This window comes from Petaurus breviceps, unplaced genomic scaffold, assembly GCF_028583685.1.
Source record: "Petaurus breviceps papuanus isolate PSGF00001 unplaced genomic scaffold, PetGlider_PUasm1.0 126, whole genome shotgun sequence".
In the NCBI taxonomy this organism is placed as follows: domain Eukaryota; kingdom Metazoa; phylum Chordata; class Mammalia; order Diprotodontia; family Petauridae; genus Petaurus; species Petaurus breviceps.
In genome coordinates this window covers 37094890-37114602 of record NW_027185655.1, presented here as the reverse complement: position 1 = coordinate 37114602, position 19713 = coordinate 37094890, and the positions used below count along the sequence as shown (strand labels likewise).

Here is a 19713-nt window from a genome sequence, read left to right as displayed (position 1 = left end):
TAGTTGAATGATGAGGTCTGGATTGAATGACAGACTAGAGATTTAAGAGAGTGAGAGGAAAAGAAGTGGAGACAGCATTCTCAAGAAATTTAGACAAAAGGAGGAGATACATGGGTGAGAGCTAGTGGGATGAACTTTTAGACTTAAATACCCCTCCCTTTTTTTTTTTTTTAAAAGAATGAAAGAGACACAGGAATATTTGTAGGCAATATAAAAGCAGCTAGGAGACAAGGAGAAATGAAGTAAGAAGGGAAGGATCACAAAGGGGAAAAACTGTAGAAGAAAGGATAGGATGGGATCATTTGTGCATGTAGAAGGCTTTGCTTTGGCAAAGAGGACTACCTCTTTGTGTAAGACAGGGGTGAAAAAAGGGATAGTGGCAGAATGCATCTTAGTGATGTGAGTTGAAGAGTAGGGGAGAAGAGAGAGCTCTTAGCAAATGGGGGTGGGGTGGGGAAGAGGAAGAGGGAAACTATGAGAGGTTTGTAGGGGATGAGAATGAAAAAATTTGGAAAAATCATAAGTAGATTACCTTGCTGCATGCAGTAAGGGTCCAGTTGAGAATAGTAGACCCCATCAACATAGTTTTATGAAAGCATGGGTCATTGCCTGAATATCTGAAGAGACCTTAGGAGCCATATAATCTAATCCCCTCATTTAAAGATGATCAAGATCAAGGATATGACCATCTGTGTGCAGCTGAGGTAGGGTATATTTGATAATATGAAATGAATAGATAGAGGAACTGGGAGCTAAGGGCATTTTGAGGGAATATCAATAGGTATACTGAAGTCCCCCAGTATAGGCACAAGAGTTGGGTAGGAGAAAGACTATGAGTTAGGCCTTAATCCAAGGGTGAGAAACCTGCAGCCTTGAGGCCACATGAGGCCCTCTAGGTCCTCAAGTATGGCCCTTTGACTAAAACCAAACTTCAAAGAATAAATTCCCTTAATAAAAGGATTTGTTATGTAAAACTTGGACTCAGTCAAAAGGTGGCACTCAAGGACCTAGAAGGCCACATGTGGTCTGGAGGTTGCAGGTTCCTCACTTCTAGCCTGCATTCAATGAGGAAACAAGGAGTGTGTCTGGAAGGTTAATAGACAATAGCTACCAGAATGTAAATTGGGTGGTAGATACAGTCAAAGAAGCAGAGGTTACTGGGTGATGGGAGAGGGAGCACATGGAAATGGTAATGGGGGACACAAGGAGAATTCCAACTTGATGAAGTAAAAATTTAGAGGGAGTAAGGATTTCTTATTTTATATAAAGACTTAATCTTTGTCAATGAGTTCCTGCCATGATACATCCTTCTAAGTGTCCCCCACAAAATCTGAGTTCTGAAAAAAATTGCTTACTAGCTCACATTTTTACCTATTGTTTCCCATAATATTAAGAGATGACTGCCTGTAACTTTTCCTGAGCTTTCTGTACGCTCTGATGTTCCAACCTTAAAGCGACGATGTTCCAACTTTAAAGCGACATTGTCCCAAGATGAGCTCAGTAAAAAGATATCAGCTATTTGGTGGTCAGCTGATACATTAATCTCACTCTTCTGTGGTAAAAAGCAATTTTTATGGGAAATATGCCTGTCTGTTTTTGTATTAAAAAAAAAAAGAATACACTGTTCTACCGATGTGACTGAAATTGCTGGAGGGTCTGGTTAAAATTAATGGATCCAAAACCCATTTCTAAGATTGTGTCAACCAAGGCATAAACCATGGGGTGATGGCAGGATGTGCATGATAATCCTGAAGAGATGGAAGAGAGAAAGGATCAAGAGCTAAATTTATTTACATTAGGTAAGATTTTAAGGGAAAAACAAGGGTCAAGGAAAAGGAGGAGGGGGAGAGGGATTACTAAAAGATTTATTTTTTAAAATTTTCTTGTGGAGGGGTAAAAATGTTAACTTAAAAGGAAATTAGCACTAAATCATCTTTTTCAAAGTAATAATATGATAAAATTGATTTAGAAATACTATGTATATCATGCCAAAAATTATAAATTAAAGCAAATGATAAACATTACTAAACTTTCCTTCTGTCAGAAATAAACATTTTCATTATTTGTAGACTAGAACGCCATGTTTGGAACTACTGCTTTTTTGATACTGTTACATATAAAATGCTTTATTCCAGGGATTGGCAACTACAGCTGCTGCCTTTTTTTGTACAGCCTAGGAGCTGGGAATAGTTTTTACATTTTTAAAAAAAGTTTTATTGTATTAAAAAAAAACCAAACATTTTAGCTCATTGGCTGTAAGAAAACAAAACAAAAACACCAGGCAGAGGGTATTCTAATACAAGGTTTCCCCTGGAAGTTCATGATTTTTTATAAGAGTTATTAAGCCAACACACCCATTGTGTCACCTGGATAGCTCCCACCTTCTAGGACATCAAAGCTGTTGGGCACAGGAGAAGCACTGCTGGTTGTAGACGAGCTGTCAATGGCTAGAAAGAAAATAAAACCAAAATAATATTAGTAAAAACTGAAAAGATTTAGAGGTTATTGGCAGTTTGATAAAGATGTTTTTGTAGACTAGAATAAGTGTCTTGCCTTGAGAAATCAATAAAAAGACTTAATGGTTAAAGACAGTTTGAGTTAATGTGGATTTTAGTTAAAAAGAAATAAATGCACGGGATGTGGATGAAACAGAAATAAATAAGTGAGGAAAAAGCCATTTAAAGCAAAAGAGGAGACAAAACTGATATATAAGCAGCTAAAGAACAAAAAACATGAGTTTTAACAAGGGAACCAAATGTAACAAAAGTCCCACTCAAACTAATGCACAACCATTAAATGTGTTCCCTCAAGGCTGAGGTAAGAACTGCCTAAAACATCAGACTCTCATGCTGCTATAAAGATGAGATGTAACCTTTGTACTGCCTAGTTCTCTGGTTATCTACCTGCGCTGAAGCAGTTTCTTCATCTATAAAGTGGGGGTAATACTCGCTGTTTTATTTACCTCATAAGATTCTGGGAAGATATGGGAAAACAATGTACAAAGTATCGGTAAAAAAATGTACAAAGTATCGGTTTGGTGTCAACATAAATGTGAGTCAATTTAAAGAGTACATTTTTATTAGTAAAGTTAATTTGAGATCGAGGAAGAGGACAGGGTGGTATATCAATCAAACAGCATAACCTCTCTGAACATAAACCCCACACAGATTGCTCCTTGACACCAATTACTACACTAGGGTTGTTCCACTCCTGAATTAAGTTCATTTAAAATTATATTTGTTGGAAATGTTTTTCATGGCTGCACATGTATAACCTATATCAAACTGCTTGCCTTCTCAATAAGGTGGGAAGGATGGGAGGGAGGGAGAATTTGGGACTCAAAAATAAAAAAAACTAAACAGTAAAAAAATTTCCCATATAATTGGAGGGAAAAAAGAAACTGTTAAATTTAAGAAGAATGTAAAAAATTATAATTTTGTTCCATAGTTCTAGTGATAATGATAAAGCTTACTCCATATTTAAAACTTCAGAGAGAGGGCTAGATTATCACAGCTATGGGACGACTTCTGTTACTAACAACTCTCTCCAAAAACTTACAAACTCAATTCTTTGGCTTTGGCCTCAGTATTCCATTTCCACCCCCACACCCCACTTCTATCTATAAAACATTTTACATGTACCCTATAAGGCTCAACAAGAACTTTTGACAGTATGGACAAATTAGGATGAGAAAATTATCTCTAGAGATAACTAAGTACTCATGTACTAATTGTTCTGGGTGCTAGTTGGTGAACTAGAGGAGACTATTTATTTCATACTAATAACCCCGATTCACTGAGTTCTTGGTTGAGCAATTAACAGAATCATTGTAATTAATTAGTGCATTAAGTACTGAACTAAAAACATGAATAATCCTTACTGTAATGGTATCTATCAACGCCTACAAAACATACTGAGCTCCTCACAAACATAAAACATTTACATTAAAAAACAAAACATTTCAGATACCAATTAAGATAAGATTATGTCATACAGTAGCATTAAACTATCAAAGTCACTAGTCCTGCCTTTGTGATCCCTGTATTTATGGATTACTAAGATAGAACCTAAATGTACATTAAGAATCTACAGAAAATAGCATTTAACAAAGGAAAGCTGGGGGATTTTATAGAGAAAAAAGTTATCTGAGACAGCACTGCTCAACACTGCTGAAATTAATGTAGACTGAAGGGATGCATAATGGCCATATTTAAGCAGCCTCTTTTACTTTTTAGGGAATCACAGGCCAATAAAGAAAAAAAAAACAAGAAAAAAAAGAAAGTAAAAAATGTCTGTATTGATTTGCATGCAGACTCCACCCAGTTCTTTTGTAGGAGGTATACAGCATTTTTCACCATAAAGTCTTTTTGAACTGTCCTGGATCACTGTATTACCAAGAATAGTGAAGTCATTCACAGCTGATCATCATACAACATTGCTGTTACTATGTTACTATGATCTCTTAGCTCTGCTTCAGTTCACTTTGCATCAGTTCATCTAAGTTTTCCCAGGTTTTTCTTAAAAAAATTTTTTTTGCACTTTTTGGAGGGCAATTGGGTTGAGTGACTTGCCCAAGGTCACATGGGCTAGTTATGTGTTAATCTGACACTGGATTTGAACTCTGGTCCTCCTGACTCCACGGCCGGTGCTCTATTCACTGCTCCTCCTAACCAGACCCCTTCCCAGCCTGCTTGTCATTTCTTATAACACAACAGTATTCCATTACAAACATACAGAACTTGTTAAATCATTCCTTAAGTAATGGGCATCCCTGCAATTTCCAATTCTTTGCCACCTGCTATAGATAACTTTGCACATATAGGACTTTCCCCTTTTTCTCTGAACTCTTTGGGGTACAGACCCAGTAGTGGTATTGCTGGATCAAAGGGTATGCACAACTTTCTAACCCTTTGGACATAGTTCCAAATTGCTCTTCAAAATGGCTGAAGCCGTTTACAACTCCACCAATAGTGCATTAGTATTCCAATTTTTCCACATCTTCAACATTTATCATTTTCCTTTTCTGTCACATTAGCCAATCTTAAAGGTGTGAGTGAGCTGGTACTTATCTGAATTGTTTTAATTCTCATTTCTCTATCATTAGTGATTAAGCATTTTTTCATATTTTTCATCCGTGATCTCTAAAATCTTCTAAAAACTGCCTGTTTGTATCCTTTGACCATTTATCAATTGTGGGATGATTCACATGCTTATAAATTTGACTTATTTCTTTATATATTTAAGAAATGAGGCCTTTATCAAAGAAGCCTGTTGTAAAATCCCCCCTATCTCCCCCCACCCGCCCCAGTTTCCTGTTTTCCTTCTAATCCTGGCTACATTGGTTTTGTGTAAAAGCTTTTAAATGGAATGTAATAAAAATTATCCATTTTATATCTTGTAATGTTCTCTATCTCTTGTTTGGTCATAAATTCTTCTCTTATTCATAGACCCAACAGGTAAACTACTCCATGCTCCCCTAATGTGCTTCTATCATCACCCTTTATTTCTAAATTATGTACTCATTTTGACCTTATCTTGGTATATAGTGTAAGATGGTGAAAGTAACGAAATATTATGCTGCTGAAGGAAATAATTAAAAGAAATGGTTTTAGAAAATTCCGAGTAGACTTCTATGAATGAATGTAGAATTATATTTTAACAAGAACATTGTAGAAATGAACAATTTTGAAAGACTTTAAGAACTCTGATAAACCATTACTTGAGGAACAATGATTAAGAAAGTACTCACACCTTTTGGAACAGAAGTAATGGACTAATAAGCAGAATGAGACATATTTTTGGATATGTCTGATATGGGAACTTGCTTTGCTTGACATGTTACAAGATTTATTTTTCTTTTTGTGGGGGAAGAAAAGGGAGAAAAAAAACAATAAATGCTTGAGAATTAAAAAAAAAAGTAAGAAGAGTGAAGGAAGAGGCCAAAATAGCAGGTGTCTAAGTAATAAAGAGATCATGAGAAAGTGGGGGCAGCACTAGCAGAGGTGGTACAGATGTTGATAAAACTGAACTTTCTCATCTTGACTTCAAAATTCTCTAAGGAACGCATTTTACATTTACTTCTAGACAGTTAAATGCACATAACCTATGTATTCTCTTATTTTTGTGAAAAAATCTGCCTCCTGAGGTTTAGAATTTCCTTTTAATCTTCTACCAATCTTTTAGCTTGGAAGAAAATGTATTTTTTCTTCAAAAGCTTTTTCTCTGTCAATGTAATTGAGAATTTCCAAGAAACCACTTTACCTTCATCACAGAAAGAAATGTAAGGATTTTTAAAACAGTTGTCAGAAAGTACAAATGGGAGATGAAACCTAAATTGTCAAATTGAATGAGTATTAATTTAACAGATGGCAAGGATTCTAACTTTACCATTTCCCCTAAAAGAGAATGAGCAAATGAGCTTCAGCCAAGGCATCAGAAGTTTTAAGTTAAACACATCCATTTTTTGAAAGATCTTTGATATGAGTGTGGGCATTCCCTCCATGGATATGGAAACACTCTTACCTAAACTGCTGTGGCAAAACACTCAACTGGTGGCCAAGTGTCTTGGGGAAGGAGGGTGTAACAATCTACTCTACCCTACAGCAATCAAACAGTTCTCCTTTCCATGATTTAGACTCAAAGGCTATCTCCCTCCCTCAGGCAAAGAATGAGACAAGATCATAGTTAGAGGGGATGCCTGAAAGTCAGAGGGAAGATTCCTTCAACTTGGGTATATGTATCTGTATGTTTTTCATACAAACAAGCACCAGATACTTTTTTCTTTTTAAATATTAAGTTAAATTTATTTTTCTCTGAATTTGTTTTCAGGATTGTATTGTATGATGGAACAATAGTTCAGTTTGCCTCTTGCAGACTAATTTATATGAACTCTGTCTCTTACAGATTTCATTTGTATACATCTTTTGGGTGAGCATTATATTTTACTAAATATGCAGCTTGAGTTTATTTAGACTGTTTTAAGGAATCAAGTCAGTTGGTTAAATGATTCTACTAAAAAAAGATCTCAGAAAAAAAGAAATTAAAGAAAATTTAGTACAATTATGAACATAAAGAGATTAATTCACAAACTATTTTAAGTCTCAGTCAGATTAAAAGTTTTAATTTTGTATTTTATAAAATATTAACCACAGAAAATATGATTAAGAGTCTATATTTTTTCCTGCAGAGTTATTTTTGTTGTCCATGTACTCATTCACTGTCCAACTTTTTGTGTCCTCCAGGCCCTATCCTCCACTCTCTCCAAATCTGTCCAAATTCATGCTCATTGGTTTCATGATACCATCTATCCATCTCATCCTTGGCCGTCCCCTTTTCCCTTTGCCTTCAATCTTTCCCAACATCAGGGACTTTGTAATGAGTCCTGTCTTCTCATTATATGGCCAAAGTATTTAAGTTTCAGTTTTCATATCTGACTTTCCAATGAATAGCCTGAATTAATTCTATCTCCTTGCAGTCCAAGGGACTCTTAAGTCTTCTCCAGCCCCACAATTCACAAGTGTTGATTCTGGAGCATTCAAGTTTCTTTACAATCTAACTCTCACAGGCATATATTGCTAATGGGAAAACAATAGCTTTGGTAAGAATCCTTAGTTGACAAGGTGATCTTTGCTTTTCAGTATGCTGTACAGATGTGCTTCCCTTCCAAGGAGCAAGCATCTTTTAATTTCATGGAGGCAATCACTGTCTGTTGTGTGTGACCTTTGAATCCAAGAATATAAAATCTGACACTGCTTCCATTTCTTTTTTTTTTTTTTAAAGCAATCGGGGTTAAGTAACTTGCTCAAGGTTACACGGCCAGTTATTTCTGGGTGTGGTGCTGAATATCTGAGCCCGGATTTGATGTAGGTCATCCCGACACTGGAACCGGTGCTCTTACTCGCTGAGCCACCTGGCTGCCCCTCGCTTCCATTTCTTTTCCCACTATCTGCCAGAAAGTGAGAGAACCAGTTGCCAAGATCTTAGTTTTTTTTTTTTTGGTTAAGCTTCAAAGCCAGCTTTTTTACACTCCCTCTTTTATACTCATCAAGAGGCTTCTTAACTGAAGTTAGTAAGTCACCCACATACATTGGAATGACCAAAAAATTCTAAAAGAATGTTATAGTTTTGAAGTGAGAACCTAGCATTCTTAGATACAAATGGAACTTTTTTTCTTTTCCAATGAGAGTATTCTTTGGGGAAGAGAAAAATAGGGTGACTGCCCACAGAGAGATATTTATCTTCTTAGTCTCTGGATACCACTTCTCAATCCAGTAACGTACTAATGGGAGACACTTAGGGCATCTCTGGACTCTGATCATTTTTGGTTGAGTTCTATCACTGACCCAATCAAATTTTCCTTCCTGCAAAGTATTAGTACTAAGGAGGTTATTTGTGGGCTATTTTAGGGACTATAGCTCTTCTGCGTAAACTCTAAAATACAAGGAACTAGGCAGCTATGTAAATAGTATCCTCAACCAAACCCCAGTCTACCAATCTGTTCATCTTAAGGGAGATAGCCATCATTGATGGCAAATAAAAAACTTCATGAGGAAATACATTTGGCATTCTGTGGAACTATGATTAAATGATTGGGCCCACCCACTCAGGGGAGAAAGGAAAAATAGGGGGAAAACACTCCCAATAGAATAAAGGAAGGTATCAGAATAGAGCTCTATTTTTGGCCTAAAAATTGGATTTCTTTTCTCTGAAAATGATAAATCATGCCATCAGAAATTTCCTAATCTTAGCAGTTAAGGGTCTTTCCTTACTTATTTAGTCCGTAGTCCTTACCAAATAATAATGAATTTTGTTGGTAAGGTGATGTCACTGCTTTTTAGTCTGCTATTCAGATTTGGCATAGCTTTCCTTCCAAGAAGCAAATGTCTTTTAATTTCATGACTGCAGTCTTCTGCAGTGATACATTATATCCCAAGAATATAAAATCTGACACGGCTTCCATTTCTTCTCCCTCTATTTGCATGATCTTGGGTTTTTTTTAACATTAAGTTCCAAATTAGCTTTTACACTCTCAATTCATCAAGAAACTTCTTAATTCTTCTTAGCTTTTTGCCATCGGAGTGGTATCTTCCATATATCTGAAGCTGTTATTTCTCTCAGAAATGTAATTCCAGATTTTGATTCATGTAGCCTGGCATTTTGTGTGATGTACTCTGCAGACAAATCAGTAAGTTGACAATATACAACCTCGTACTGCCTTTCCAATCTTAAGTTAATCAGTTGTTCCATGCTTGGTTCTAACTGTTGCTTCTTGACTCACATACAAGTTCCTCAGGAGAAAAGTAAGATGATCTAGTACTTCCATCTCTCTTATGACTTGCCACATTTTGTTGTGATCCACATGGTCAAAAGAGCTAATGAAGCAGAAGTTTTTCTGGAATTCCCTTGCCACCTCCATAATCCAGCAAATGTTGGCAATTTGGTCGCTAGTTCCTCTGCCTCTCTGAAAACCAGTTTGTTCTTCTGGTAATTCTTGGCTCCCATATTGCTAAAGCCTAGGGCTTGCAGAATCTTGAGCATGATCTTGCTGGTGTATGGAATAAGTGCAACTGTTTGGTAACTGGAACATTCCTTGTTTAGGATTAGGATGTAAACTGATCTCTTCCAGTCTAGTGGTCATTGCTGTGCTTTTTAAATTCGTTGGCATACTGAATGCAGTGCATTAACAGCAGTAGCTTGGCTGGAATTCTGTCACCTCCACTAGCATTACTGTTAGCAAGGCTTCCTTCCTAAGGCCCACTTCATTCTCTAGGATGTCTGGCTCTAGATCAATAACCACACCATCATGGCTATAACTGATCTTAAGATTTTTCTTGTATGTATTCTTGCTGCCTCGTCTTAATCTTTTCTGCTTCTGTTACATTCCTACCATTTTCATTTTTTATCATGCTAATTTTTGTGGGAAATGTTCCCTTGCTCTCTCTAATTTTCCTGAAGAGCTTTCTTGTCTTTCCCATTTTATTGTTTTCTTGTCTTTCTCTGCACTGCTCATTTTCTGGAATTTTGCATTCAGTTGGGCTTATCTTTCCTCAGATATTTGTAAAGCCTCATCAGACAGCCATTTTGCTTTTTTGTTCTTCTTGAATGTTGTTTGTTGCTGCTTCCTGTACAATACTGCAAACCTCTGTTCACAGTCCTTCAATTACTCTATCCTACCAGATCAAATCCCTTAAATCCTGGGGAGTACAGATTCTTTTTTTCTAATTGTCACAGAGCTAAGATTATATGTCCTATCTCAAAATGTATTTCTGAAAATCCAGATGTACTTTTTTCTCTGCTGCCACGACTTCTATGACATCCCATGACCTTAGTTTAGGTCCTCATTACCTTTTACCAGAACCACAATTGCCTTCTGACTGGTTTCTCCTCTCTCTAATTCACTTTATAGTTTTGCCAAACTGATATCCTTTCCACAGCACCGAGGGTAGGGGCAATTTAGAAAATCCTCTTCGCATAAAATTTTTTGGTTCTTCCTTCGTACCACAGAAGTCTGAATTTCCTTTTTCTTTTGTGAAGTGTTTACAGTACCTTACTGTAAAATTTGGGTTAAGTATTTGGTCACAGATTCTATGTCACCTGCTGGCCTTTGTGTGACTCTGGTTGCTGCAAATGTCCCCCCAAATTCCCATTTAATTTCTTATACCAACCTGTAATATATCGAAACCACAATGGGAAAAGTCACAATGTAGAAGACATAAGTGTATAAGATTACTCAACTTAAAGAACAGAGGAACACTGACCACTGAATGCATGGCATTCATATTAAAAATCACTCTCTTTTTACTTCTTCTTTGGTTTCTTTTTAAACTTCTATTTCTCATTTTTTTTTAAGCAATTGGGGTTAAGTAACTTGCTCAAGGTTACACGGCCAGTTATTTTGTGTAGGTGCCAAGTATCTGAGGCTGGAAACGATTCTGGGTCTCCTGATGCCGGGGCCAGCGCTCTTACTCACTGCGCCACCTGGTCGCCCTTATTTCTCATTTTCAATTTTACGATGCGAATTGTTACAGACTTAAAAAAACAACAGCTAGAGCAACATTCTTGAGAAGAAAAAAGAACAAAAATTAAATAGGAATGAAAGCAGTGGGCAAAAAGATTTAAAACAACAGAAGATTTCTGTCAGCTCTGGTTATCTGGAAAATTTATATTTGCTCAAGAGTGGTTTAAACTTACTCTCTAACAACCCAGAGCAGATAGTAACATCCCACGAAACATAAAAAGTCTGTCTCTGACAGCTGTCCCCAGCACAAGACAGTTTTATTAACCTTATGAATACAATTTAGCATTATTTCTAAAATGAAAAAAGTAAAAAAACAAAAATCCTATTTACTTTTGTTCACTATAATTTTAAAATAAAACTTTTTGGGCAGTTTAGTACGAAATGTTGAGATTTTTCTTAATAGCAGTCCTAACATTTTGACTTTTTTGTTGTTCAGTCATGTCTGACTCTTCGTGACCCCATTTGTGGTTTTCTTGGCAAAGATCCTGCAGTGGTTTGCCATTTCCTTTTCCAGTTCATTTAACAGATGAAGAAACTGAGGCAAACAGGGTTAAGTGACTCATCTAGGATCACACAGCTAGTGTCTGAGGTCATATTTGAACTCAGGTCTTCCTTACTTCAGGTCCAGTGCCCTATCTACTAGGTCACTTAGCTGCCCTTTAAAAATGTTTATATACATTTAAATATATATGTTTATGTGTGTATACACATAATTAGGGATCTGTAATTTTATCAATTTGGGTAATCCCTTTCTTGACAACTTAGTTGATGGTCTAAGTTGCTACAATTAAAGTAATTATCGTCACATTACCAAGCTAATGAGGAAAAATCACAGCTTAAGTGAAATACATTCTCTCCACTTCCCCAATTCAAACTAACATGACATAAACTTTTTTTTTTCTTTTTGGAGGGGGAAGGCAGGGCAATTGGGGTTCACTGACTTGCCCAAGGTCACACAGCTAGTAAGTGTTAAGTGTCTGAGGCTGGATTTGAACTCAGGTCCTCCTGACTCCAGGGCTGGTTCTCTAATCCACTACGCCACCTAGCTGCCCCCATGACAGAAACTTAGCAGTAGATTTTTCTTTTTTTTCCTAGTAGATTTTTCATAGTTGTCAAACTGAAAGTGGGTAAAAAGAAACCAAAGAAGCTCTGAGGACATAACAAGCAGTGGCCAATGACTCCACTGAAACGCTCAAGTTTCAGGCTGTCTTCAGATAAAGGGCTATTGTTTTTGTTGTTGTATTTTTGTTTGTATTCCCAAGTCTTAGTATAGTGCCTAGCACACAGAAAGCAGGGAACAGAAGCTTGGTGACTGACTACTCTTGGTATTGTTACAAGGTTCTAGAAAATGTTCTCCTTCCTTCCAGACAGTATGACTGTGTCTTTCAGTTCATTAGATAGGCATAAAAAATACAAGTACAACAAGCTTATTACAATCCAAAGGAGGAGTGTTAAATAGTAGAACTAAAATTTAAATTTACAATTAATTTCCCCTGGCTGCTCTGTCTTTTTTCTACTCCCTAGAATAGAATTACGGTTCATAACAAACAAAAAGATGTAAAGAAGCAAAAAAAAATTTCTACTTTCTAAGAAACCTGGCGGTACAGTTCTTAGTCAAAATACCTAAGTGCTAATAACACACTATTTTTTGAGGGTTATTAAAGGGTAAAAGTTTGATCATCTGTAATAGTGCCAGGAGCTCTCTTCTTCCCTCCTCCTCACCAACTGATGAAAGTGCTACTGGCACCCTTCACTCCACAGGATCAACTATGGAGTGTCTAAAGCATTCAGTAATGATGGTTGTTAATCAGCCTTTCCCATGTTGATGTAAAATGCAGAAACGTCACTGTCAAGTGATTTTGCCTTGAGATCAGTAACACTTAAAATACTTCAGCAGATGGGATAAAGGGGTGGGGTGGGGCAGGGGGCGTAATAATTCAAGATGAACTCATCTAAGAATAAGCAGGAAGAGAGTAGAAAAAAAGCAATGAACGCTTCATTCCAATGATTAAAGTGGCCTTTGATAAGGTGTCTCTTGTTTCAGATTTTCACATTAAGTTGGATAACTGTCTTCATCCTATAGGGCATTTATATTGTGTACTTTGGCAAGATACAACAAAAGGAAGTCAGATATTCTGAACATTTGAATCTTCTGATTAGCAATCATATGGCAGATTTAGCTCAATTTGAAGTCCTAGGTTTTAAATATGCTGAGATATATGATTCTAGTGAATTTTAAGGCAAACTGGTTCATGGATAAGCTTTAAAAAGCTTTTCGTTTTTGGAACTTGTACTTTCTAATGTTACTTGTGTAGTCACTTGAAAGAAAAGTCTAAAAAATAAGATGTGCAAGATAAGTTTTTATTGGAAACTCAAATATAAATTGATGAGTCCAACATTATTTAGTGATAAAACCTACACACTAGTTATTTGCATTTATTAGACATACAGTCTCAAGTGTTTTTTTACATTTTTTACTTTAGGCATGAGCTGACTGATGAACTTTGAAATTAGGATTTCAAAACCTCAGGTCTCACTTTTTAAATTAAAAATTAGTATTCATGGGGCGGCTAGATGGTACAGTGAATAGAGCACAGGCCCCAGAGTCAGGAGTACCTGAGTTCAAATTTGGCCTCAGACACTTAACACAAAAAACTAGCTGTGTGACTTTGGGCAAGTCACTGTTAACCCCAACTGCCCCACCTTCCCCCTCCAAAAAAAAAAAATTAGTTTTCACTATTGCAAAATACTCCAAAAAATTTCATTAGTAAAACAGAGTGGGTTAAAACATGACATATTCAGTGAACATGAAGTGTACATTTACTGCATAAATAAATATGGGGTCCTATTATTGAGGGTAGATCTTTTTTTCCCAAGCAACTTTTATTCATTATGTTTAAAAAACTTATTCCCTCCAAGAGTATTTAGTATAATAATGACTGGCAATAGAAGAACTCAATATTAAAGTGCCTTTTTACCTTATTCTTTTCTAAAGGGCAAAAAAAAAAAATTGTAAAAGTGGCCATTCTCACTACAAGAATTGAGACCTACAATCTAGAATTTAAATCACAGCAATCTAAAGCTGTGAAGATTAAGTGTAATACTTTATGTGCAAACAATACTTCACTTTACAAACCGGAAGGGACAGTTTAGTGGGAAGAGTACTGGACTGAACATCGGAGAGCCTGAGTTCCCATCCTGGCCCTGCCACTTCCTGCTGCGTGGGCGACCACCTGCTGCTTGGGTGACCATGTGCAAGGCATCCCACCTACATGGGAGTCAGACTCTTCATCTGTGAAAGCAGGAACTAGACTCTGTGGCCTCTGAAACCCTTCTCCATTTAGAACCCTATGGTTTAACATTTACTTGAGTCATCTAAAATATTAATCAGATAATGAAATAATTCCTAAAAAGCCACCCAGTCCCACCACACTACAATTAATTTAATCCCCATTTTAAGTATAACGTGGCGTCCCTCCTTGCTATCCTAATGGTACTTTCCTGTCACTTGGATCCTTGAGCACAAAGCTGGACATGCTCACAGATCTTACATTGGCTTTAAAAAGCCTACTGTGTGGGACGGCCAGGTAGCACAGGGAGTAAGAGCACCGGCTCCAGTGTTGAGAAGACTTGGAGATCGAATCCCGGGCTCAGACACTTAGCACCCACCCAGAAACACCTGGCCGTGTAACCTTGAGCAAGTTACTTAACCCCAATTGCTTAGGGGCGGCCAGGTGGCTCAGCGAGTAAGAGCACTGGCTCCAGTGTCGGGATGACCTGGATCAAATCCGGGCTCAGATACTCAGCACCACACCGAGAAATAACTGGCCGTGTAACCTTGAGCAAGTTACTTAACCCCTATTGCTTTAAAAAAAAAAAAAGAAAAAAAGCCTACTGTCCTGGTGTTGGGGACACAAAGGCAAACATGAGACAATCTATATGCACAAAAAGCTTACATGGAGCCAGGGATCATATTGCTTAAGAATTTTGGAGAACCTTGGTAAATAAAAACTGGCTTATCTAACTGAAGAGATTTTGCAGAAATAAAAACCAATAAAAACACTCTTTCGCATTCACATACATAATATATACAAATAAAGGAAATCTATGCTTTTGACTTTTTGGGACATTTGCATTATTCTTCTTGGCAAAGGGAGTCTTATCCCTTTATCTTGACCAAAACTTTTAAACTAAACTATTAAAAATTGCAATATAAATACATACTAACCAACTACTCAAAGATTTTCTACCCACTAAAGACACAAGGAAAAAATTTAGCTCAAGCAAAGAGTGACATTGAAGAAGCCTCAACGATCATAATATCTCTCAAATCATTTACTAAACGGAGCAAATGAAATTTTCAACAACAATCTCTATTTGCTGGCAAACTAACAGGCAGGTAACAGACCAAAGAGTACTATCCAAAATGCAACACAATGAAAGAAAGATCAAAATGATGAGAAAAGGTGAAACGTAACTATGATTTTGGAAAATAAACACATCTGATAAAATCTGCAAAAATATAAACACATTTTTATATTTATAGTAAAAGTGGAATCAATCCTTTGCCCTCCCCCTCAAATACTCATTTTTTTTTAAAAGGTGAAAAAATGCCATGTAGTTTAAATAGGAAACAGACAGGATGCCATGTGTTGCAAGGTTTCTGACAAAGCAAATCTCACTGGTTGAGAGATCTGAATGGAAAACCACATGTATATATTCTTTTAACCAGTAATACATGAGGTGGCTGTACACTTGCCTGAAGCATCAAATAACAGTATCTGGATTTGCTAGGCACCTATAAAGATGGGCAGGAGACTTACGAAAGTAATTCCCTATTGTCAGTATTCCTAGGTCAGTAAGAGAAATCAAACCCAACTCTATAGATTTGAATAGAATACTGAAGAAGCATGCAAGTAGATACCACAAAGCATTATGCAAATGTGCCAGAGTAATAATCAGCCAAAAGCTTCAGAGCCAGTAAAACACCTTCTCTGCTTGGGAAGATGGAAGGAAATGCAAACTGAAGCGGAATCCCTTCTCTCAACATGTAAAGCTTACACTGTCATCTACAAATGAAAGTAGTTGTGAAGATTATAAAATGGAGAAAAAAATGTCATTTCAGGTATCACAACCTCTTCCACCCAGGCTCAATTTTACTTTCAACCACGTACTTCATGTTACCAAATCCTGAAACACTAATCTTCCAGGTTTTCAACAGAACCTAAAAATCCAATGTGGTGGAAATAAAAAGAAAACTAGCATAGGAAAAGATCAAGAACCAGTGTAAAGCTAAAGCAGACCTGCTTCCTCATCCTCCTCCTCCTCTTCCTCATCATCTGAAGCTGATGACGAGGGAGTTGGTGCAGAGCTAGCTTGATTATTAACATATCCACCATACTGCATGCCTGTGAAGTGGAAAGCACAAACACAAGAGTCAAACCGATAGGAAAGATGAGAAATAAAATCATGTCATTGCATTTTAAAGTGAGAAAGAATTCTGGCATTGCGAAGGACAACTCAACATGCACATAACCAAATGTGCTACCCAATGTGGAACAGCTAGGTTATCTGTGACAAGCAGCTTTTACATGGACTCATCTGGTTAAGTATCAACAGTACACAGGACCACACAATATATTTCACAGAAGCAACCATTCTTCCTTGGAAATTTTCCTGATGCCTATCCACCTGCATCAGTGAGTACCTGAGATATATATATTTTTTTTCTTTGTGCCTTTTTGGAGGGCAATTGGGGTTAAGTGACTTGCCCAAGGTCACATGGCTAGTAACTGTTAAGTATCTGAGGCTGGATTTGAACTCAGGTCCTCCTGACTCTAGGGCTGGTGCTCTGTTCACTGCACCACCTAGCCACCCAGAGATATATTTCTTTTTCTTTCTTTCTTTATTTGCTTTTTTTGGAGGGCAACTGGGGTTAAGTAACTTGCCCAAGGTTACATTACTAGTTTTTTTGTGTGGGTGTTAAATGTCTGAGGCCAGAACCGAACTCAGGTCCTCCTGACTCCAGGGCTGGAGCTTTACTCACTGTGCCACCTAGACGCCCCGATATATTTCTTTTTAGACTGTAAGCTTCTTGCATGTAGGGAGCATGGTACAACAGAAAGGGCATAGACTTGGAGTAAGAGCAATCAGCTTCAAATTCTAGCTTTGCTACTTGTGTCCTGTGAGCAAGTCAAATACTTCCTCTTCCTAAGACTATTGGACTAGAGGGACCTCTGAGCTCTTTTCTAGCCAAGACTCTAACTCAGCGTGTATAGTGCCTAGCCCCATTTTCTTCCCCTAATGTTGTCTTGGTAGCAACCCAGTTTCTGTAATGGAGGATGGGGATGGGCAGAAGATGGAAAACATAATTGAAAGGGAAGAGATGCAAAAAGAATAAAATAAATTCTAGCACCTGGAACAATGTTCTACACATAGTAGGTGCTTAATAAAAAGGATAGACTGCCAATATAAATTACCAAAAGGAGAAGAAACTGAAGGTATGACATATGCACAACCATTTTATGCTACTCTGCCCATACTTGGGGGTTGAGAAAGAGAATAATCAGGTGAAATCAGGATAAACCGTTTCAATCATCCAGTATGCTTGCTGATCCCAATTGTTCTTAGAAGGGAAAATCTGAAATTTTAAATTTCAAGATGAACCACCAAACATTTAAGAAAAAATTAATTTGTAGAAAAATCTGATAAGTCTACCTTTAAGTATTCAGACTGTAGGAGCAATGATCCCAGTTTATATACCGGCATTTGGATATTTCCCACATTTCTTCAAATGAACATGTTTTTGGAACAGTAGACACTTCTAAAAATCATACAAGTATAACTCTTTCTATTTGTAAGAAATAAATGATCTATGATGGGGCAAAAAGTAAGGTGATTAAAAAATTTTGGCTTACCCATTAAGTCTCAAGATGTCATGCAAAAAAATCTACTACCCTTCTTAAAATATCTTAATGTAAAAATGACAGCCATTTTGATAAAATTGGAAAGAAAAAAATTCGTAATATAAATGAAATTTGGACATACATAATGTAAACTTGGCATATCAAGAGAGCTATTCAAATTCACCTGATTTTCTAAGTCCAACTAAATGCATACATAGACATAATTTTATATATTACACTATATACAATAAGAATGTCATGGTTAAGCATATAGTTTGTAGGTTGACACAAAATATTCATGGAAAAAGAGATAAATGCATTTGATTCTAGATCTAGAGTTTCTGGGGGGAGAAGTATATTCTCCAAATATCATCAGGAAATATGCACTTTAAATAGTAAAAATATATGTGAATGTATGCTATCATTTACATATATGTAATAATTTTAAATTAGGGAAAATAAGGCACAAGTTAAAGTGTATCTGTTTTGTTAAGTTATCATAAATTAATGAACATGACAGAATAAGAAGAGAAAAACAATATTTTCCATTTTTAAATAGGCTGCTAGTAGTCCTAGACCCAATTCAAGTCTACCATTGACAAAGACAGTTGTTACAGTCCCAGAAAACCTATGTAACTTTGTTTGGTGACTTGCCCTTCCTAAATCAGATTATTTAAAAGCAAATTACAGGCAATATTTCTTAAAGAGAGTAGTGGTGGGGGAGAAAGCTAATCCTTTCCCATAGCAGAACTGCACATGCCCTGCTCTTTTATAAACTGTCCCACTATCATCTAGTAGACTTCAGGAAAAAAAGATAATTAAGCACCACTAGACAATATTCATGTGTGTACAAACTCTGCCTGTGTCATTGCAGCACAGAAAGATGGACATGATATAGAAGGAAAGAAATGGGTAGAACTTTTTTTAAAAAACACAAAGCAATCATACTACATATTACATAAACTTATGCAGTAGAATCATCCCAAGGAAAGTTCCAGGGCAATCAAATTTTGTAAATTAACATTTAATTCATCAGAGGAATCCTTTTGTAATACAAAAAAAAAAAATCAGTCTGGAATGTGTTTTATATGTTGGATTTTTATATACTGCATTTTCTTTGTAGTATAAATGACATTTATATTTCAGTATGTCCCTTTAAGGTGCTAGCACCTTACCTTTATTTATATTTAGCAATTTACCTTGCTAATCAAGCAGAAGCAGTGATGTAGACAATCCAAAAAGTATTTATATTTGACACTGGAATGCACGGCATGACGCCTTTTTTCAGCCAACTTAATAAATAATTTTGCTCAAATTTTGCTTCCCTAAACACACCGGGTGGTAACTTTGGTATATGTTGGGTTGCAAATAGAAATCAAATTAGGGTGGAAAATTGGCCATAGATAATTCACAAAGTAGATAATCTAGCTGACTGTAGAGCCAATTTAAAAGATCAGCGAAGTAATGAATGAAAGTAAGTTAGATTTAGGGGTTGTACCCAGTATAGTAAAAAATCTGGTAAAAAGAATACAAAGACAGTTGAAAGATATGTGCAATTTCCTTCCTTGGCTAAAAGAATCTCAAGAAACCTTAATTATAAATCACTACTGGTTGAAATGCTGAAATAGAGACTTTTAAAATGATGAAGTAGTTTTTCTAGGAATTAAAAAAAATTTAACAATCTCTTTTCGCACTGACAATCAGGAAACTAAATCATCGTGGAATAAAGTTGCATAAGTATTGTTCTGAGTTAAAATACTGCAAATAATGCATTAGTAAGGTTAACTTAGT

General features: G+C 36.5%; 1 protein-coding gene across 3 annotated transcripts in view; it reads right to left on the bottom strand.

Moving 5' to 3' along the window:
* Positions 1 to 19713, bottom strand: part of SEC24B (SEC24 homolog B, COPII coat complex component) — a 98672-nt gene that overhangs the window by 37089 nt on the left and 41870 nt on the right. For 2 of the 3 annotated variants that reach the window (XM_069095059.1, XM_069095063.1), the window contains exons 4-5: positions 16321 to 16425; positions 2355 to 2447 (exon numbers count right to left, since the gene is read on the bottom strand). In XM_069095059.1, the coding sequence (XP_068951160.1) occupies positions 2355 to 2447; positions 16321 to 16425 (198 nt within the window). The remainder of the gene's footprint in view (positions 1 to 2354; positions 2448 to 16320; positions 16426 to 19713) is intronic. The other variant, XM_069095060.1, reaches the window with a different exon arrangement.